The 22,016-nt window shown below is 39.2% G+C and overlaps 3 protein-coding genes across 7 annotated transcripts; 2 read left to right on the forward strand and 1 right to left on the reverse strand.

Annotated features, from left to right (window-relative positions):
* Nucleotides 1-689: 689 nt before the first annotated feature.
* Nucleotides 690-1,368, reverse strand: LOC135141243 (mitochondrial import inner membrane translocase subunit Tim10 B). The gene is made up of 2 exons (XM_064072159.1): nt 1,161-1,368; nt 690-1,113 (listed from the first exon to the last, which is right to left on the reverse strand). Exons 1-2 carry the CDS (start codon nt 1,188-1,190, stop codon nt 859-861), a joined length of 285 nt encoding a protein of 94 aa, XP_063928229.1. The 5' UTR covers nt 1,191-1,368; the 3' UTR covers nt 690-858.
* A 188-nt stretch (nt 1,369-1,556) lies between these two features.
* On the forward strand, nt 1,557-3,337 carry LOC135141239 (arfaptin-2-like). The gene is made up of 4 exons (XM_064072154.1): nt 1,557-1,647; nt 1,699-2,076; nt 2,380-2,867; nt 2,916-3,337. Exons 2-4 carry the CDS (start codon nt 1,740-1,742, stop codon nt 3,066-3,068), a joined length of 978 nt encoding a protein of 325 aa, XP_063928224.1. The 5' UTR covers nt 1,557-1,647; nt 1,699-1,739; the 3' UTR covers nt 3,069-3,337.
* Nucleotides 3,338-3,546: 209 nt separating this feature from the next.
* LOC135141234 (phosphatidylinositol 3-kinase regulatory subunit gamma) lies at nt 3,547-21,973 on the forward strand. 5 transcript variants are annotated; one of them, XM_064072141.1, is made up of 11 exons: nt 3,547-4,337; nt 4,377-4,629; nt 4,710-4,793; nt 5,673-5,747; nt 6,291-6,338; nt 7,308-7,423; nt 16,489-16,623; nt 17,738-18,335; nt 18,394-18,601; nt 18,656-19,585; nt 19,896-21,973. In XM_064072141.1, the coding sequence occupies exons 2-11, from the start codon at nt 4,437-4,439 to the stop codon at nt 20,392-20,394; spliced, it is 2,886 nt and encodes a 961-aa protein (XP_063928211.1). In that variant the 5' UTR covers nt 3,547-4,337; nt 4,377-4,436; the 3' UTR covers nt 20,395-21,973. The 5 variants fall into 5 exon arrangements, with proteins under 5 accessions (XP_063928211.1, XP_063928212.1, XP_063928213.1 ...); XM_064072142.1 differs by having other exon boundaries at nt 4,393-4,629; XM_064072143.1 differs by lacking the exons at nt 3,547-4,337; nt 4,377-4,629; nt 4,710-4,793 and adding an exon at nt 5,535-5,612.
* The last annotated feature ends 43 nt before the right edge of the window (nt 21,974-22,016 follow it).

Below are 22,016 nucleotides of genomic sequence, written 5' to 3' on the forward strand. Positions count from 1 at the left end.
TTCGCGAGTACGTGGCGACTTCAAATTTTAGATCTTCTTTTGACCTTCCTTATGACGAGTAGGTTGAAAAAATCGCAAGACGAAACGTCGGCTTTGATCTCACGGTCGAATCCACACATATTTAAATAAAATATTGTATCTTAAGTACCCATTGTTGTCAATCGCCTCATTAATTATACCAACTGATATGCGTTTATAAGTAAAAAAATTGGTTTTAAATGGTAAGCTTATGTAATAAAGCAATGAATTTGCTTTTTTGGACACGACAAACAAAACCGAAGCCAGAAATCTCCATGCCGTAAAAATTTTATTACTGACTTATAGGCAACCAGCATCGCGACACTAGAGTTCTAGTGTTTCTTTTTTTCAAATTTCATTATTTTTTAAAGTTTGTTCCAAATGGGCCTGAGCTGATTATCATTAAGCACCGCCCCGAATAGCTTAAAACTCCGCCCCATGTTCATCTACACATAGGTGTCATCTATGCAACCAGTTTATCACATTCCATATTTTTTAGGATAGTGGATCTTAGCGACATCTCTTCGTAGCTGATACAATTAATATCAGGAATTGTATTTACCACCATAACTTGGCGTACTTTTCAAATTGTTTGCCTTAACTTTCGTCCTTCATTTAGCAAAAAATTTAATAAAACTTCGCATTCCAAGATCTTTAAGAAAAAACGCAGCTTTAAAACTTTCAAAATCGTGTATATTTATTACACATATTTACAAACAACAATGTGAATTAACTACACAAACAAAAATGATATAGTTAAGTCGATTCCTTCTATTTCAGGCTGTTTGTCTTTTGAATAACTATCTACATTAATTCAGGCTAAAGTTGACTACAAAACTATTAACTACTCGGCACAGTCACTGCTTGGTTATTTTCGGCCATTTGTTCCGCTTCTTTGATTCTTCTACTCATGATATCATTCTGTCTGTTGACGAAATTCATCATTAATTTATTGTTAAATTTGATAAACTTGGTGGCACATTCTTCAGAACATTCGATTTCGCTTGGAGTTAAATGTCGTGAGTTTGTGTTTTCTATACATCTATAGAAGCATCTTTCAGTCATTTGGTTATACAGCTGAAGAAAATCTTTGAACTGAAAAAAATTAATTAGTAATTATTCAAATTATTGACAGGACTGACATTTCGTAAACCGCTGGCATCCAGGTTCATGATTGAGGTTATGTTCACAGTTACAGGAATCAACAACTTTTCGGCACTTGTAATTCACAACATGAATATTAAAATTAGATGCACTTAGTAGAGTAGTTGTTAAGAAAATGACTAGAAATGGAATTCAAGAAAATTATTATTTTAAGTGGAACGTGGTCGCCATTTTGGAACTAGGATACCGCGGTGTTTAAATTTTTGTCGTAAATCGGTGTTTAATGTTTGTGGTGTTTATCTATTTCCTTTTTCGAGTTTGATAATAGTGATTAAGACCGAATAGACGCGAAATACTTTGGAAAATTGTGATCTGTTTATTTTTGGTTGCTGTTGGCAACGTCCAGGCAACGACCTGGGGATTTAGGGTCCAGATCATTTTCCCCCAAAAATGTCGATGACATTGTAGGGTGCCTAACTTCAATTAAACAATTGTGGATTTTTTGGCTGAATTTGTTGATCACTTGTGAGTATTAAATAAAATTTGTGCTAAAAATTAACAAAAGTGCTGTTGCAGTCCTGTAAATATAAATTTAGACTTTAGAAGTAACCCTTGACATGGCCCAAATAAAAAGTTCAGCTAGTTTGGAAAGAACAAGTATACATGATATGTTAAAAGAGACTCCACCTAATGATAACAGAAGTAATGTTGTACCAGCTGTACAAACAAATACAGTGTGTCCATATTCACGTTCCGTTCCAACTGGTTTGTCGTCCTGCACAAGTTCACCAGCAATTTTAACACCAACAACTCCCACTCAAAATGATGATTCCACTATTCTTAAAACGTCGTCTAGAATCGAGAATCTCAAGAACTGGTCCATATCAACATACAAATGTACCAAGCAACTGATGTTTGAGAAATTAGGAAAATCATCAAGAACAGTTGATGCAGGTGAGGCCTTTTAAATGCAGGCTGTGCTTGAAATGTGTGGAAATATCCTGTGGTAAATGTGGGTGCAAAGAGTTGAAATCTAATCCCCAATTCATTCCTATTGAAGAAAGAACAGAGAAAATCAGATCTAACTTAAGTGTGAACATTGACAAGACAGCTAAGAGTTCTGGCCAACACCCTTTTTCAAAAAATGTAACGTTTTTATAGCACGTCATTCTTAATTCACTACAGATGGTCCAAGTACAAACTAAACCATTAAAAAATTATTTTGTATGTATTTAAAATTTATATTTGTTGTTTCAGAATTGGAATCTCAAATAGAACAGTTGCGGGAAACTCAAAAAAAGTACTGCAATATCCTCCGTCTGGCTAGGGCTTTAACTAGTCATTTTTACCACGTAGTCCAAACACAACACGATTTAGGCGAGGCGTTCTCAGAATTAGCTCAGAAATCTCCAGAATTACAAGAAGAATTTTTATATAATTCAGAAACACAACGAAATCTGACGAAAAATGGCGAAACGTTGTTAGGAGCGTTAAATTTTTTTATATCTTCAGTAAACACGTTGTGTAATAAAACAATTGAGGATACTTTACAAAGTATTAGACAATATGAAGCTGCTAGGATTGAGTATGACGCCTACCGCACTGATCTCGAATCTATGTCTACAAAACCTGATGGTGCCATTGGTTTGGAGGAAGCTCAACAAGGTTATGAACTTCACAGGCAGCAGTTTATGAAACTGAGGGCTGAAGTAACAATCAAAATGAAATTTTTGGACGAAAATAGAGTAATTTCCGCGTGGTTTCGTGATTTGGGTTAATGGTTTATGTTTTAGATAAAAGTCATGCACAAACAGCTGCTTTTGTTCCATAATGCTATTTCAGCGTACTTTTCTGGGAACCAACAGGCTTTAGAAGCCACGTTGAAGCAGTTTAATATTAAAGTGAAGACACCAAATTCCACGTACCCATCATGGTTGGAGCAGTAGTATAGATTGCACTTCAATTTTAATTAATATCTAGTCATTTTTTTACTTAATATGTTACGCTTTGTTCTTTGATTCCTAATTTTCATTCCACTATTTTAACGAGAGTTGTAGTTTATGCAAGCAATGTAATGTTACTCTTAATACATTTCTTTCATAACGAACTAATGGGTTTCCAATTGAAACTACTTATTTTATTTATGTTTTTATTATGAAGATTTGCGTGTAAGATACGGTATTTTATAATATTATTTAACACACTACTGTACTTTAGTTGTGCAAAAATAAAAATACATATATGTACTGGTGTGTTTTGGGAAGTTAGAATCGTGTACTCCAAGTTTAACTCGCCCGAGTTATAAAAAATAAAAAAAAAATCGGGTCAGACCATACAAGATAAATGACTCACACGATATGAGTAAGCAAGCTGCTATGCGCAGAATCCGTACCTAAAGTAAAAGCATATCCATGAAGTTGCAGCTCGAGAAACAGCATAGACCTGTGGGTGTTTTGTGATAAAACGTAGCCAAAAATTAACAACAAATGGTTCAAATTTCACCGATAAATGAATTAATGCCACAAATATTATTAGACATTTCAAACTCCTGTATATTCTAGTATTCTACACGGTAAACATTCAAATTATATTTATTCTTGTTCCATAAAGCTTGTGGAAAATATTTATAAATAAGTCCCTTCATCCAGTTGATTTTTTCTGTTTTTGCCGCCTTATCGAAATCGGGGTTGCAACGAAATTGTCAAACTCAAGTTAAATGCAGTTTTACAATGTCACGACCGGCGGAGTCGCAAGATTACAAATTCCGAACGCTTAAGTTTATAAAATATGTACCAAAAATACCCAAATGGTGCGGTTGTAGCAGGAAATCGTCGAGGTGGGATTTCGGGATTTGAAATATTTGGTGCTTTTGGTCGGTGCGATTGGCAGCGTGTTGACGTCTGGCGATAATCTGTGACGCCATTGTTGCGCCCTTTGCGAGTATTGTTTTTGTTTCGAAGTAAATGCGCTTTTTAAAATTTAAAAAGTAAAAAACGCTGAAACTTATCCGACTCCAAATGGAAGATTTTGTAGTGATGTGACGTACGTAGTGATGGAATTTTCGAAATAGTTCCACAATTGGTAAATTAGCGGGACACCCCGGATTGATTGATAGGAAGTGGTTTGTTGTTCGAGAGATAATAATGAAGTTTTTGGGATTTTGGACGTTGCAACTGAAGCAATTTTCACCCGTGTGCAGTTAGTGGGTTAGACATGTACGGCCACCCAGTTACAACTTTATCAATTGTGGTTAGAAAGTTAGTTATGCAGGAGTTATGTTTTGCGTCGAGGGCATTTGATGGTGGTTACTTGCGATGGGGGACTATGCTTTGTACAAGGCTATTCAGTCATTCACTCCCCCTTCAAGTGATGCGACTTCGTTAGAATTCCAGAAGGATGACGTGTTCGAAATCCCAGTGCAGAGCCCCTTCAGCACAAGCGAATTCCAGAAGCCCGGCTGGCTGTACGCGTATAACAGGCGCACGGGGGCGGAGGGCTACGTACCGGGTAAGAATAAACGTTTTTATATTTTTTGCAAGTAGTGGTTAGGCAACCAACTATACACTACTAATGGCGAAATTTTTCAGTGGAGTGCGTGAAACTTCTTGGTTCAGAAGTTAACAATACAGTTCATCATCCGTCAGCGTTAGGAGTGGCAGTTTCAGACACAGGTGATTATTATTTGTACAAGTAAATTATTCTAAGTAGTGGATAAACACAGCGGGGTTGAAATATGAATATTTAATATAAACTGCAAGTTATTCTTGCTGTAGTACGCCCACAATAAATATCACCAAATATTGACATTTGTATTATCATTTTATATGTAGAATTTCGAGCGACTTGCTGATTAGTGCTAATTAAACTTATATTGGCGCGATCACAAATGGTGCCGTCCATGTTTGAGGAGACGGTTTTATGACACTACCTTGCATAATTTATAAAAAAAAAATGGTCGTAATTACACTCCACTAACAAAGTTATCATTATCACTGCAAAAAATCTAATTACTTTTAATGGTGTTAAAAATTACTTGTGAAAACACACAATATTAAATTATTACTTACATTTAACGTCTCTAAAATGCGGAATTTTCCACGATTTATTTAATAAAGCATATAACACCGGCCAGGTAATAAACTGAGCTGTAAAGATAAGAGTATCTGTGCTTTATATGATTATTATAGCCTGTCCAGTCTGCGTGGTAAAAATTAAACTAATCAAAAAAAAAGTGACGAAATCCATATTTGGATAAGGATTATTTCAGAGTCGTTAGAAATTCAAACATGGGATAATTTAAGTTTTCACCGTTACGGTGGGTGACTATCTTAGAGATCTTTGATTTTTTTTGTTGGGTATACTGTTCCACATAATGAGTTGCACAGTGCAGGCATAAAAATGTATGGCAACACACAGAAGTGTCCCCTCGCATTTATTTGCTTATGAATAAGCCTTTAAATTAACCACATTTCCTGCCCACAACCGCAACTGTAATTATTAATAAGGGAAAATAATAAAGGTACGGTTTTTTACAGTTCGCTTATTTTCAGATACCACGGGGAAGACAGAAACCACCCATAACATCGCGGGCACGTTCTTCATAAAACCGATTTTGTGTATACATTGTAAGTGTTGTTTTTACTATTATTATTATTATTATTGTTTTAAGCAGAGTAAATTCTGTAATGTGTATGTAAGTGTTTCACTTTAAATAACTATCTTTGTGTGTTAGCGTGTATGATTTTTTTGTTTGCGGAAACTCGTCAAGAGTAATCAGTATGAAACGATAATTAGCAGAAAATCCTGATAACGTTGATTGACGGTATGAATTTTTTATTAATTTTCTGGTGTAACAATCAGTTATCTTTAATAGATTTTTTATCTTGTAGTTTGAATAATAATTGTTCCGAATGTTGCTATGCGAAAGGGTAGATTTTGTAATATTTTGGCTGTGGATGTGTAATTGGTTGTGTGTAAGTTTTGAAAATTACACTTGAATTTTCAAGGTAAACTTTTGAATTTCTCATCACTCGTAGTAGCGTCTATTTGCATATTTATGGAGGTCACACCTAATGTAAATTACGGTTGAAGTTTGTTGTATAAACCAGCCGAGTCGTAGGTTTTGTCGAATTTTTCTATGAAATGTAGCAATTGTTTTATTGTTAAAGGTAAAGACTACATTTGGGGACAGGGCCGCGTTGGTGTAAAATGCAACGGTGAGTAGCCCCTTAAAATTTCGCGCAATATGGAACGAGTCGATGCGGAAGAATTCAGTAGCCCCATCGCCACCTCGCGTATCTCTCGCGTCCAAAATTTCGCTAATCGGTATCTCCGTTGGTGTTAGCCCAGTTTGACGGGCGTTGATGAATCGCCGAGATAAATTCGGGGTTATCTCGATTGATACAGAATGGGGTGATGGATCGTAAGTCTGGCACCGCCGCATTCAGATCAACCGCGTGCGTATCAAGGCCACAGCTCCCATCGCGCTCCATCAGCGAGCGGCGTTGCGTCGTTTTCGCGAATTTTGCCCAAAGTTCGGCGATTTCGAGTCGTCGGTCCGTCGATATTTTTGGATTCGGTTGGTCGTCTTCGCCGTGGTTCGCATCCGGAACAGCTGCTCCTGCCGGCTCGGTGTCGGCCGCGCGGGGCAGGGGGCCCGGCGGGCGGCGTGCGCGGGCGCGGGCGCGCGGAGCGTGCGCGTTGCGCACACGACTCGCATCGCGATTGAACCGAGCAGTTTCGTAGAGGCAGTTGTGTGTTGACGTCGTGCAAGCTGCGATAAGGTCGCAAACGGTGGTAACATGACAAGATGAGCGTTTCCGAACGCGATTCCCAGGAGGGCAGCGCAGCCGGCGGCGACTCCGGGGGCAGTAAAATGTACCGACGCCTGAAGGTGCCGGACTGCAAGCACTCCGCTCTTCTGCCGCTGGTCAACATCGACAAAGAGAACTATATGTTGCGAGGGGTCAGCCGTCCCGGCTCCTCCGAAGTCGATCTCGACAGCTTCATGGTGTGCGAGATTAACAGCACGCTGAGCGCGCTGAACGCGATGGCCGGAGCCAAGGAGGCCGCCGCCGCCGACGTGGACGGCACCGGCTTTTGCGCCCGCATCGTCTCGTTCCATCCCCTGATGTGCTCCTGCGAGATGTCCTGCTGCTGCATGTGCGGTTCCTTCTGTTCTTCAGATTGCCTCGCCTGCTTCCACGAGATGTGCGCCCGGTTCGCCGCCAAGCACGTCTGCCTCAAGAACGACGAGCCTCCGACGACCACCACCTCCTCCACCACCCTCGACCACGACAAGGTAAGCAAGCACCAGCTGACGCCGCTGCCGGCCGGAACAAAGGCGAATCGGCCTCCATAAAATCGATAATCGTGCACCGGATCGGGATCGGGCCCAAATCTACGACCTTGAAAATGAAAAACTACCCAAATTTCGAGTCCGAATGGACCACGAAAACTCGCCTAATCAAGTCCAATGTTGCCGTATGTAAATCGCACTCTTTTGCATATATCCTCACGTGGTATTTTGCGTTGTTTCATAAAACGACATGCTGAGTGCGAACTTTTATTTCCTTCCACCACCTATTTCCTACGTTCCTCCACCTGCAACCAACCCGGAGAGAGACGCTGCCGCTAATACATCATACTACATTGTACATACTACTATATACGAGAAATTAATTAACTCCTTTATCTCGTACACAAAAAGCCTGAGTTTGGCAGGTTTCGAATACCCGAACCCTTTCTCCCGATTCCGATTAATTATAACAATACAAGTAATTTAACGCACACACTCGGTAAAAGCCTTCGAGCACGCACAAATTCAAGGATACAAGGAAAATGCGTACGCACAAGAACACTTTATAAGCTCGTCTTTATCTATCTACCTCCGAGTAATTCGGCTCCGACATCAATATCTTTTTTTCGGGACGTAAATATATTATAGAAGGGTGGGTCCTCGACTCAAATTCTATCCATCCTCTCTCTCTCCTGGCGAATAATAATTAAACCGCGGATATTTTTAAAAGCAACGTGCACCGATGACAAGGTCTGTAATTTTATTGCTTCAAACAAAAAATAAAAGAGAGGAAGTCATAACTGCTTGGATATGTCAACGAAAGAACTAAACGTAAAACTTGCCAAGAAAAAATCATTACGGTACACATGTAGGCAGTGACGTATTTTGGTCACTTGCTAATCGTAAATCACCACCGGGGTACGCTTTATTGAATTTTATACGCGACAGCGATTGCATCCTCCCGAGTTTCTGGGTTTTTTTACCTGGAAGTAAGCACGCATTCTTCGTATTCTTCGAGTTCCGAACCCTTCCTAGGTAGTGCAGGGTCACCATTTTGATGAATACGTCAAGTTCAGGCTAGAGGTCAAAAGAAGAATTGAATATTTTTAAATCGAATTAATTAATGTTGTTGCAACATTAGATACAGAATTTATCGTTTGACCCCCAACATTTTTATTCCTTGTGCTCATTAAACCGTTTCAACTCGCAGTCAGACCGTAGGAAGTCGAACCAAACTAATCTTTTAGTTTTCCACGATCAAATCCGACTGACAGGTAGATAGTTTGGTAACATTAATTAAATGTTAATCAACTGATCGAAAATGTACGAATATTTTCTCGCCGGCGCCGTCCGACTTTTCGAGCGAGCGAGTTTCTCTTCATGTTTAAATTATCTTATAATTATGATAATATTAAACTATTTCTCAATTGACGTCGTCGTCGTCGTCGATCCAAAAAAATAACGTCATTATTGAAAATCTTAATCGATGCGAAAACTGTCGCAAGTTTTTTCATTTTCGGATAGTTATAATGTTAAATAATTTCGTCATAAATGACACAGTCAATTTGCATATTAATGACCCTTCACTTCTGGCTCCGTTAAAATGTTTTTCCAAGCCGACCGTTCAATTAACGTTTTCCATCGATTTTTCGACGCAGATTTTCGCTTTCGAAGAAGCGCTCTTACGTAATTCCAACGAGAATATCGAGGGTTTTTCGTTGCAAAGCGATCTTTCAGAGCACTTTGTTATTTAATTAGTGCCGTCTTACGCGTTGACCTGACCTACTGCCAAATTTTTGCAACGAATTTCGTTCACTCGCTTCTAAAATAAAACGCTTGTTAACGTGATTTGTGAGTTCGTTTTGGTGGTGGTGGATTTGTAAGATAGCCGCCACGTTGTCACTTTTTAATGATTTTATCAGCAGATTTATTACGACAGATATAGGGTTCAATCACTCTACCGAGACGACGATTTCGGTACAAAGACATTTTTAGACCACACACACAAAAAAAAAACACAAGTACAAAAGATTGTTGGACGTGATACGTATCACGATAATGTATGTAAGATTAATATTTAAATAAATGTTATCAGTTGAACTAAATATGTTGATGATATCTCATTTTTATCACGTATCGCTGTCAGATCCCATACATCATAATGTGCTTAAGACGTTTCCCGCAGGATTGATATGTGGAAGGATAACACGTAAAGACAGATTTGTGGATGATGTTATGTAATGGAGTTATTTCTAGAACGTATCTTGTTGGGTTATACATTTTCAGAACGCAATTTTGAGATTGTCTTATTAGCGTTTCCTTCCACTTGTCAGTTGTGATTTTTGTTTTTTGGCACATCCGAGAGGAAAAAATGGAACGAACGAAAAACCTGAATATTTTTTTATTTTGTTTAACCAGAAAATTCTATTAATACAATCGGAATCTGATGATCGCCATATTTTTAGAATGCATGCTTCATTTTTGAACGTTCGAAAATCTTGACAGGATTATAACGCGAAAAATCTCGAAACATGTTACGAATGCAACCAGTTACGTGCGGAATATTATACCAACGTAATTAATGTATTAAACATAATGAAAAGGTTATCTTGTTTCTAAAGAACCGATAGTTTTGCTTTTGCTAATAAGAATCGGAAAATTCAATTAGGTACGTACAACGCGTAACGTAAATAATAACATAAACAGACGAAAAAAATTCTTATCAAATGTAGACGTTACGCTGTACGTTTCCCGTAAACTCGATAACTTTTCTACAAATTCGGTTTCTAGTATCTCGATTGGAATCAAAATACACCGCACAATAGACTTGGTGGTGCAAGCGATGTTTAAATGAAGCATATTATCATTCAGATAAGATAAAATAACCGTGATGATCTAATTTGTGGTAGGAAAAAGGTTCTCGCTACTTACATTTATTTGCTTAATCCTTATAGAACACCGTTGGCTTAGGAAAATTACAATTTAGACGGGTCCACTTGAATTTAATTTCATATTCTGTAATACGTAATAGTTGTCATTTTGGTGCACTACAACATTTTGTAAAAAAGTAACAAACGCAAGGGCGGAAATCTCATTTTAATGGAAATTTAGTCTAAAATTTGCCACAAAACTTGCATTAAGTTTTTTCGGTCAGACTTCAGTGTTCTGTGTACACAATATAATCAAATATAGCTTAATCTAGATAAATTCTAACATTTTTAGACCAAACTTTATCGTGCGTGCCTTAACAAAACACTTTTATTAACAACCATTATATTATTGTTTTCTTTTTAAGCGAAATGTCTTACCAAAGCAATAAAAGATTGAAGTAATAGGTAGATAAGTACCAATGGGTCGGTGAAGATTTATTACCCTCTCTGACTAAAATATGGTCACAGGATGGTGAAAATTTGCATTTTGTTACAAATCTCAGTTTACTACTTGGTGACTCGGACCATTTGGTTGTTTGTCCATCTTTTATTTTGGTGGGGCAATAAATCCATTGAACTTTTATAGATGCTCGTTACTTTTAGTCGTTTATTGCTTTAGTTAGATCCGGCGTTGTTCACCTACCTGCCGGTGGAAAGTGGTGATAATATAAAAACTGTAACTTGGATTACTGTTTTGTACACAAATAAAGAATTATTTCTTGGCTTAGTTTTAGTTACGCTTTTACCAAGTGTTTCGATAAAGTCGAAAACAAAATTCAAATGTATGTAAAGATAAAAACACACATTAAATTAAAAAATCCTGTGATATGTTCGCATGAATATGTAAAGCCCTAATCTGGAAAAAATCGAATCTATATGGACCGGGTTGTAGGAGCTTTTATACTAGAGTTTACCGCATATTGTGGGTGGTAAAAGTGTGGAATGAAATTGATAACTTAAAATTGATAATTGCCGAGCAAACAAATTTTCTTATCTAAAATTATGTTTACAAATGTGTATCTTAACGCCGGTGAAACGAAATTTTTCACACTGACATTAAAGCGCCGGTGTGAGGTTGGCATCGTCAGAACAACACCGATAATCATGGGCTGTGTGTGGATCGAATTTTTAATTGCGTAGAAAAAGTAGAAAAACGGGTGTTATGTCATAATTTCATTCAGGCTTTTGAAGCGTCTACACTTCGCCATTGTTTGCTTAGTGCGCCCACGATCGTTTTTCTTTCTGTTATTTCGTTCGCTTCGTGTAAATTATTATTTTTGATGCTAAAGCTCGTGCAGAGTAATAATTATAAAATTCGTTTGACGTAACCGGGTCAGACATGCCTGTAGTATTTTTTGTTCGCGGAACTAAGTACGAATTTATTTTGGGTTTATTTTGGAATAATGAGCAATAAATTGAAAAAGCTTTTTATTTTATTTTTTAATTCGTAGCACGGTTGGGACGTAATCGGTTCATGATCGAGGGAAATTTTTTTCGGGCGAGTTTTGAGTTTTACTCGGCTCGTTTCTCGTGTGTTAATCGCTGTAGATTTTCTTTATGGGGCATGATGGAGCTCAATTTAGTCTTAAATTATAAATAATTCTAATTTTAGCCGCATTGACGATCTAGTTATAAACGTATTAAGATAAAAAAGATTACTATTAATGTTACTGATGAGGCATCGAAAGATAGCTGCATGTAATGGACTTGTGTTTATTTTACAGAGTTGGATACAAGTTCCAGGTTTAGGAATTTTACATGTTGTTATATTGTCGGTAGTTCTGGAGTCGGTATTTGACGCAAAAGGAAATTCAGGAACACAAGTCCGAGCAAAAGTTGTCTTGTCGATTTTAATTTCTATATATTCACATGGTTGAGTAGAATCTCGGAGATAATGTAGAGAATTAATATTTAACCGATTACGTAAATTAGAGAAAGTGGAAAAATGAAAATTCACCTGTAAAGCATAAGATTGTGCGTACATTTATTTTAATTTTAGTACGATTATTCTACTTTTGCAACTAGTCGTGACAGTTATTTGTATATTTAATTTACTTAAATGTTAATTATAGTGTATTTGCAACCTTTCGTTAAATTGTTTAACTCGAGTCATGAAATATCCACTTTTGTCACATTTTTGTTCGGTTGCAGTCTGTTTGGCAAATAGGAAAAACCCCATTTGGGCAGAGTCGACCATCGCGACACGGCGTTATTCGAGAATTTTGTAAACGATAAGAATTTTATTAATGGCGATAAAAAAATCGTCTGAAACTCAATCGGCAATAAGGTAAGAGAAACGTGTTTTACTAATTTGGCAGTCAAAAACCAGCTGTACTGAATTCAAGGTCATTTTTGCACATTGACAAGAATAAAAATTAGTTATCGCTTCTTCGACGATCCATAGTCGAACGCTCACATTTTGAATAATATCCTCGGCTGAAATTGAATAGTTTTTCGAAATCCAAATTAGGATAAAATGATTTATGACGTTCGCAAAATATATGTGTGGAAGAGAGGAAGATAAGCTCGCACAAAAGCCGGGATTCGGTAAAAGCTCTCCCGGAACACCCTAAGGCATCCCTCATCGTAAACATTTTTGTGTAAATTTTTCTATGCATAATCAATTATATTCAATCCCGATTCTGAATGTAATAAATTTTTTATTCAAAATAGTATTGTAATTTTGACATTGACATTTAGATAAAGCGCGACTTCAAAAAATAGGCATTGGTAATTTTTTCGAAGAAAACGCGAGCTTAAAATTTTCTCGTCGCCTAGCACCAACCGATCGCGGGTTTTAGAGGGTTTTGTTTGGTTTCTATTCAAACTGATTAGTTTTTATGCGCAATCGTAAACCGCGATTATTTTGTGTGCGAGTTATGTTCGAATTACGCTTTGTGTTTGTTCCAGAATTTTTGTTGGCGTGTCGTAGACGGTGTACGATGCATTTTCACAAATTTGAATATCATATGAGAATGAAAATGTGATTGACATTGACATTTCGGAGCCAGTTACATATTCATCTATTATGACATCCTCATTCTAATAAATTTTGTTACGAAAATGTGAAAAACTATAACGTTCTGATGTAAGAGCGTTTTAATTGTTGTGCAACTGCATTTTAAATAGTGTAAAATCATTCGTTTGTCTAGAATTTTCCAGATGGTTGGTGTCTTTGACACGAAATACACAACGCAGGCGATTTTTAGAAGTAAATAATAAAAACAAGAAATTTGATTCGACAGCTATCGTTTCTAAGCACTTTTATCGGTTCTCATGTTTATATAGAGAGTTTTTTCGCGATGAAATGTGTCATCCGGAATTCTCACTCTTAATAACGTATCGTCTTAATTGATCCGACGATCTTTAATTAAAATTTTATTTATTTACCGAAATCAATTAGCCGTTCAAGTGTAAATGTCACTGTTAAGATCCAGTTTGAGTCATCTTGTTTTAATAAACGAAACGATTGTCCGTCGATAAGAATAATGCTTTCGACACTTTACGACTTTTTTTTTTTTAATTGCAAATAAATACCATTAATGTTCATGAAATGGTGAAAAATTGTCGTCGGGCGGTTCAAAAAACCCACCTCTAGTGCCGAGTCTGGTCTAAATAAAAAGCGAAAATAGATTTTTCGGTAATTTTTAATGTATCGGTTCTCTGCGTTCGAGCGTAATATGGCGTCCGCCGCTAACGCACTCAAGATCCATCACTTTATTTTCGAGTTTTTGACAGGAGTGGCATAAACGGGTCGAACGGCAGGGGTTGAAGGGAAAATTCTCCATATTGTTCGTGGTGTATCCTATATATTAGTAACCCAAGGCTATAAGGGGCGGCGTACCTGCCTTTTCTAATGGCGTTATTACAGTGACATTGATGGAAAACGTACGATTCGATATTGACACCAGACTGATCAAAGTAATTCGAGATCAGCGCGCGTAAAATTTCTAATTAAAGCAGGGAACGGGAGAAGTAATTTATTATTATTTTCATATAACTCGATATTCGAGAAGAATCGAAGAATTGAAGAATCGGAGAACAGCAGAGCGATCTGTATGCACTTCTGTGACACTAATTTCGTCCGCGCTCTTACAATTTCTAAACCACAGGTCATGCACGTGGATATTATTGAGGACTTTTTTTAATTGAATAAGCAGAGTCGATTTTTTGCGTTTGTTTTCTATGAAAGGCGCGCGCGAGACGACGCGAATCTCGCCCTTATTGCCGGCGGCATACGCGTCGCCGGCGGGCGTCGGGGGGCGGACGCGAATTTGACCCTTATCGTTTCGGCCGGCGCCTTTCGGTACGTACCTATCCGGTGGTGTCGCGAGGTGTTCCGTGCGAGCACCGGCGACTGATTAAACTTGTGTCTTTTCGAAATTACGAATGTGGGGTCAACCAGACCTGCCACGGGCTGGCCGGCCGTTACGCTATACTCCGGCGTGACCTATATGAGTTGACGACGTGCCGTCAAGGTTGCCAGCTCTGTGCGACGTTGCCGGTGCGTTCGGATCGGGCTGGTTGCCACATACAGCACCAGGACACACGTGTTCTCGAGGCTTCCGAGCCGCGGCCCGCCCCTCGCCGTTTCCCAGCATCACACCATCTTTACCGGGGGCATTCGCGATCTGTTATCGTTCGCCTTATCGCGAAGGTAACAACAATGGCAATACAGCACGCTGTCGACGGCTTTTACGCTTGATTCGGCGACCGAGAAACGGACGATCGTCAGCCCCAGGCCTTGAACCGCGAGAAAAGCGAGGCGAAATCGGATTTTGGGAGGCGCAGCGAGAGCGAGTTAATTCCGATAAAACGTCGTTTGCCGGCTTTTTGGGGTTAGGTCGATCGGTGTGGAGCGGGGTTCGTTCGGGTAAAGCAGGCTTTGCGCAGTCCTACCCCAATAGTTACGTGTACGACGATCGAGAGTCGCGAATTAAACGATGATCGAGTCGAAGGACGTAGATGGCGCTGTGTCGATAGGTCACTGAGGTGATCGTAATTTGGTGGAAAGCGGCTGCGGCAATTGTTGAGCTTTGTGTATAGCGTCATTTATATACATAGTCGAGAGGCTGGTCGATTTGTTTTATGAATTTCAACCTTATTATCGCGGGTCACGCGATTACATTATTATACACACGGCGATTTTTAATTGCCGGTCTTATTCTAATCGGCAGGGTGCTGATATGGTCATAGTATAAATAAATAAATGCTACCGGTATTTGTTGACGTTGAGATAAGTTGAGTTTACGTATGTTTAGAAAATGTAGGAAGCGCTCCAGCCTCGCCATCTAGCACTTGCTGCCCGAGCCTAGATCGTTATAAATCTGGTGTAAATTTAAACCAAGGTCGTCGTTGATGTGAACGATTAACCGAATATTACGGACCGTCCAAATCGGACATTCGTTGCTCATAGAATTAACAAGAGTTAGGAGTATCGATCCGATTATTTGGGTTATACGGCGTCCGCGTCGCCGTCCGTTCTCATGTCATCAGAAGGAATGAATAATTGCAAACTCCGCTTCTACTTAGTAGAATCCGAAAAAGGTGAAACTCGATCTGAATATGTATGAAGTGGCAACGTGTCATTGCGATTCTACATTACACGAGTCCACAATGTAACATCCTGGATAGTTGGTATACGGTGTACGGTCTGTATCTACCGTATCTACTTGTACTCACTGCCTTGCTACTCTCGATTGTGTAGTTGATAGTCGAGCCGGATAGGTGCACAATCCACCAATGCGAACGCGGCGCGCGTTGCTATGCGCCCGTCTTACCGCTGCCTTCATCGTCCGTGTTCTCTCTCCATCTCTCTCGCCAACCCCAAACTAATGGGCCACAGGAGGGTGTCGCTCTCTTTACTCTCTTTACCGAACCCCTCCTCCTTCGATCCCCTCCCCGGAAATCTTCATAAAACACTTCCGATTCATTCCAGGAACATACCTAATTATATCCAACATCACTAACGTCTCCCCCCATTTGCATATGTCCCTAATTTTTCTAGAATCCTTGCGTTTCGCCACTCGAAATTGAATTAATCGCGCCCGATAACCTTTCGATGCCTTCGCTCCTATCGATCGATAACAAGATGCTCCTATTTTTATCCAAAATCAAATGCATTTCTACGTGTTCCAGCCCATATCAGAATGGACGTCCGCTCAAGTTTTGGAATGGATGGCGGCGACGAACCTCTACCTCTGCTCGGAAATCTTCCGGTACAAGGACATCAAGGGATCGGACCTTGTTCATCTCGACAAAGAAAAGCTAATTGTAAGCACTACGAACTTATCCAACAAAAGAAAATTAAAAAGACTAAAAAACCTAACCCCGAAACCTCTGACCCGTCCAAAAATACTCATCTATCTCGCCTTATAATGAGATTAGAACAGCAGACGATAACTCGGATTTTTGCCAATTAATAAGCAAAAAATGACACGCGGTTCGATACCGCCGACATCTTTCCGCGGCTGTGCCGCAACGTTCCGACGCAAAAATTTTCGCAAATTTCACGCGTATTCGAGCGCTAAATCAAAACTCAAACACAAATAGCAGTGCCAGTTCTTTATGCAAAACTCTAAAAACCGCCGCCCACGCAAAATTCCGCAAAAATCGCTTCGTTACGGAAACCGTCAGAGAACCCAGTCTTATACTCAGATCCTAACGCCGATTTCGCGACTAAGGAAACGATAAAATAACGCAATTACTAACACAAAGAATTTTATACTCCGCGTAAGTAAACAACGAGGAATTAATTCCACGAATTTACCAAGTTTTCCACCAAAGGTATGCCGTCGGAAATCCGTGATAATTCCCGACTACGGTCGCAGGTACCGTACGTTCTTGACTTAAAAAAACACTCGCCTGTTTGCGGATGGTCTATACACTTCCATTTGGGAGTATCACAAAAGAACGGGCATTTGTTACACGATATTGCTTATCTAAATTCCTTCGGCGTTAACACCAACAAAGCAAACGAACGTTTAGATTTGCACGTTTGCAAAGTCAGACTTTAACCTTCTCGGCCACCTTTCGTACGTATGGCCACATGTGTCCAAGTCGGTGACCACACAGTATTATTTATCTGAATTCCTCCTGCTACTAACATTTTTAACCTTCTTGTGCACCATTCGTACGCATGGTCCATGCGTTCAAATCGGTGACCACCCGTGCCCAAATTTCGTGAACTTTCCGCTTCCAATTGGGAATCTCGCACAGGAACGAGCACGACATCGCTTATCTATCTAATTCCTTAGTCGTTAACACGAACGTTTACGAAGTCCATCTTTAACCTCGTCCACATGCGTCCAAATTGGTGTCCACTAACCTTGAAAATTCCTTCGGGTAGCCGCTTCTTGGCCGAAAAGTCACTTTGAATTTTCCGCAGAATATGGGCATCAAGGACGAATTCCACCAGATGGCCATATTGTCCTGCATCGAGGAGCTCCTGGGCAAGCAAGAGAACAAACTGAGTAGCAGCAACGAGCAAGAGTCGGACAACACGCACACGCATAATTTGACGCAACACAGTTTCAGCAGTTTGGAGCGGTGCGGAAAGTGCAACAAGTACCTGAGGGGGTTGTTGCACCAGGGTTTCGTTTGCCAGGACTGCGGTTTGGTGGCCCATCGTTCGTGCGCCGCCACCGGTTTGCCTCCGTGCACCAGCACGTTCGGCCGGGGCTTGTGTTTGCAGTTTTTTCCCGGGGATATCCAGGAAGCTCCCGCGTTTCTTACGAAGTTCATAGCGGAGTTGGAGTCGAAGGCCGAGAGCGACGAAAGTTTGGAGTTGTACAATTTGTATAGCGCCACACCGCCTCCGGACCAGATGGCGAAGTTGCTCGAGAAAATTAACGAGGGTTGGACTAATTTAGATCTAATCGACTTCAGTGCCGTTTGTATCGCGGGGGTTATTAAAAAATTTCTTCGGGAGTTACCCGACCCACTTGTACCTGTCCAGTGGTATGATGCTTTTCTGTCAGCGGCAAGTAAGGGATTTGTGCCCGCCGGAAAACAGGTTATGCATTGTTTTTTTTTTTATTTCAGAAGCCAAAACTGACGAAGCTTGTGCGACTACTTTGTCTCGTTATGTTGAAGATCTACCTGAAAATCATCGTTCCACTTTAAAATATGTAATGGCTCACTTATGTCGCATGTGCCAGATGGAATACTCCAGGGGTAATCATAGTCCCCCTACTGTTCTAATTCAGGCATTGTGCCACATATTTCTCAGACCACCTTGGGAACGTATTATGTAAGGTCCTATTCAAATTAAATATCACTCATCTACGTTCTACTTTTTTTTCAGTCAAGTGATCTACAATACTCAATCTCACAATAGAATTTTAGAAGTACTTCTTCTCAAGTGTAGCTGGGGCGTGAAGCTTCCCGAGTTTGCTTCCGCTCCGGCTATACCACCGCGAAGGGTAATGGGCCGCATGGGCGGTAGTACCATTTCGAACAGTGCAGTAGACAAGGAGAAATCGAACGCTTTGTCCCTACAAGATGCCGAGTGGTACTGGGGCGACATCAAACGCGAAGAAGTCAACGAAAAATTGAAAGACACCCCCGATGGGACGTTTTTAGTTCGAGATGCTTCCACTAAGAGTGGCGAATACACGCTAACCCTGCGCAAGGGCGGTACAAACAAACTGATTAAAATCTGCCATAAAAACGGAATGTATGGGTTTACGGAACCTTACACGTTCAGTTCGGTCGTCGAATTGGTCAATCACTTTCGGCACGATTCGTTGTCGCAGTACAACGCTTCTTTAGACATCAAACTCCTGTACCCGGTATCCAAATTCAATTACGAGGAGGAAGCAGCGAAAGCGGAAGACGTAGAGAAGCTTTGGGATCATTTACGTGACATTAAAAACAGACTGTTAGATAAGAACAAAGTTTTGGATAGTTTAACCGAAGATTTGAATAAGACAAGTCAGGAGGTGTCTAGTAAAAGGCAGGCGTTGGAAGCTCTCAAGGAATTGGTTAAAGTTTTCGAAGACCAAATTGCCACTCATAGTTTAGTTAGGAAAGAAGCGCAGCCGCACGAAATTGCGGGCTTGACTGTCAACGAGCAATTATTAAAGCAACGACTGAGTATGATGCAGGAGAGTTCGGAGCATTTAGATAAGACTTTAGAAGAAAAAGAGGCCTATAACAGAACGCTAGAGCGTGAACTGACTGTGTTAAAACCGGTTGTGCAAAGCTTGCGCAAGGAAAGGGACAAATACATAAGGTGAGTACCGAGCTGGCCGTTCACACTTAATGAACTTGAAACAGACAGCACTCTCATGTAACTTCTCCTTGATGATTATTAAATTATTAATAAAAGTCGCGTTCGCGTTGGTGTTGCGATTTCTCAGCCTGAAGAGGTTCGTGGTACTTATTCTTACCTGGGCGTGCTGGAAAAACGGCACAAAAGAATTAGTACGACCGCGAAGGTGCAGTCTTGCGTTTTTTTTTTTAGTCATCTTTTCATATTATCTCTTCAAGGGAAGTTGCGGGTTTGGTTTTGCTTTAATGTTACGTTATTGTTTTCTCGACAGATGGCTACAAAAGCGTGGGGTCAGTCCAACGAAGATAAATCAGGTTCTGAATCGTAACAGCGAAGATGAAGAGTATAATGCAGAATCTGGGGAGGAGTTCGACGTGGATACGTTGATACACAACGACGAACGTACTTGGTTGATGCTGAATTGTACACGTAACGACGCCGAGAAATGTTTGGCCGGTAAACCGGATGGGACTTTCCTGATACGAACGTCTAGAACTTCCAAATACGCTTTGTCCATTGCTTGTAACAAGATGACCAATCACTGTATTATCCACGAAACGAAAAGAGGGTTTGGTTTTGCCGAGCCGTACAATATTTATCCCACGTTGAAGGATTTAGTTCTGCACTATGCTACGAACTCATTGGAAATACACAACGATTCTTTGAATACCGTGTTGGCCCATCCTATACTAGCATGGAAATATAGTAACGAGAATCGTTACAGTAACGAAAATCGTTACATTGGATCAAGCACCACGTACAACTGTTAATTTGAGAGTGATGTGATAATTCAAAGTTGCTGTGACTTTTTATATTCCCATAATCTTAAATTTTACGATGGTGATAATTTTCCAAAAACTATAACAAATTTATATTAAATAATGTATCATATAAATATATTTACATATACAAAGTGACAGTTTTACAATTGAAGTACTTTTTGCTTAATCACCAGGTTAAATTGACTGTGATAGTGTACTAAAGAAGAAGTTCTTAGATTTATATAACAACCTAAGCACATAGTGTGTGTGATCGTGCGGTGTATCAATATGGCCTGGTTTATTTTTGAGAGGTTCAACATTTTTCGATCGAAATATCCTAGGCCTCTTCTGTTCTTGACATTTTCAACTGTATATACATTTTCGAAGCAGTAGCGTAGCCACAGGATATTGGAGCCTGCAGCTATATGCGACTCTAGTCAAACTTTTTTTTATACATGTTAATCTGGTTCTTTTCACTTGTCTCAATTATTTTTAGCGTTTTTATTTCGAATGCAGTGGCGTGGCTTAGAGTCGAACTTAAAGCTTTATTATTTTAATTCGTCGGTACTATTTTTGTCTCTGAGGTACGCCACTGTTCTACGCTGCTGCCAAAATAGCTGTTAGCTGATATCCACTTTGCGCCAACGATCGGACGGTAGCCATCGTGCTTAACAAAATGGTGTCCACATTTTTATCTTTGACGCACCAAGGTTACCGTCCAGTCGGTGGAGATATATTGTGTTAATCCGCCTGTTCAATATATCTACTTACTTTATTTGCTAATTGCTGCAGTGTGAGAAGAAAGCATTCTAGATAATATTTTATGTGATCTACATCTAGATGATAAACTTTTACTTTATTAGTTCGTGCAATGTTTATCAAAGTGTTATGTATTTAACTTTTATTTTGTAACACTTTAGTATTTATATTTAGGATATTTTTAATTTGAAGAGTACAAATGTTTTTTTACATTTGTTTTTAATTCTTGAAGAATTTTTATACTGTAGTATAAAACATTTCAATCTCATATATCTAGAATGGTTTTCATTTTATTTCATTTTTATGTTGATACTTTCATTTTGTAATACGAATTCTGAATTGAATCCATTTCATTCATTTTCATTTGTCGCAAGTGATTATTAAAAGAAAAAAGTATTAAAAACTGTTATATCTAGAATCTTTTTTATGATTGTATGTTGATTTTATTTTCTTCAAATTTGGAGAGGTACAAAATATAATTTATGTCAACTAATCTTTTTATTATTTTTCTATTGAGGCTGCAGTTTTGTAGATATTTCTATATATATATTATACATATATATATCGTCTTTTTTATGCAAGTGTTGATTTTTTACAGTTTGTCAATTGACTGCTTTAGAGTTTGAAGAATTTACTACCCCAACTGTGTGCTTTTTTCAAACTGGAATAGTCTGTCAGACTTTAGTCTGCTGCAGTAACGTAGTTTATATACAACATAGTGATGTTTTTCATTTTATAATGTGATTAATGGAGACATAATGGGTATTCAAATTAAAGTGATGTTTCTGTAAACATTTGATGATACATGTCAACAGTTTTCTGTTTTTGTTTTTTTATTTGTACAAAAGTCCAACTAAACGTTTTCATTGCTT

The sequence above is a fragment of the Zophobas morio genome, unplaced genomic scaffold (genome assembly GCF_036711695.1).
Source record: "Zophobas morio isolate AGI-343-1 ecotype UQ-CSIRO unplaced genomic scaffold, CSIRO_AGI_Zmor_V1 ptg000044l, whole genome shotgun sequence".
Taxonomy (NCBI): Eukaryota; Metazoa; Arthropoda; class Insecta; order Coleoptera; family Tenebrionidae; genus Zophobas; species Zophobas morio.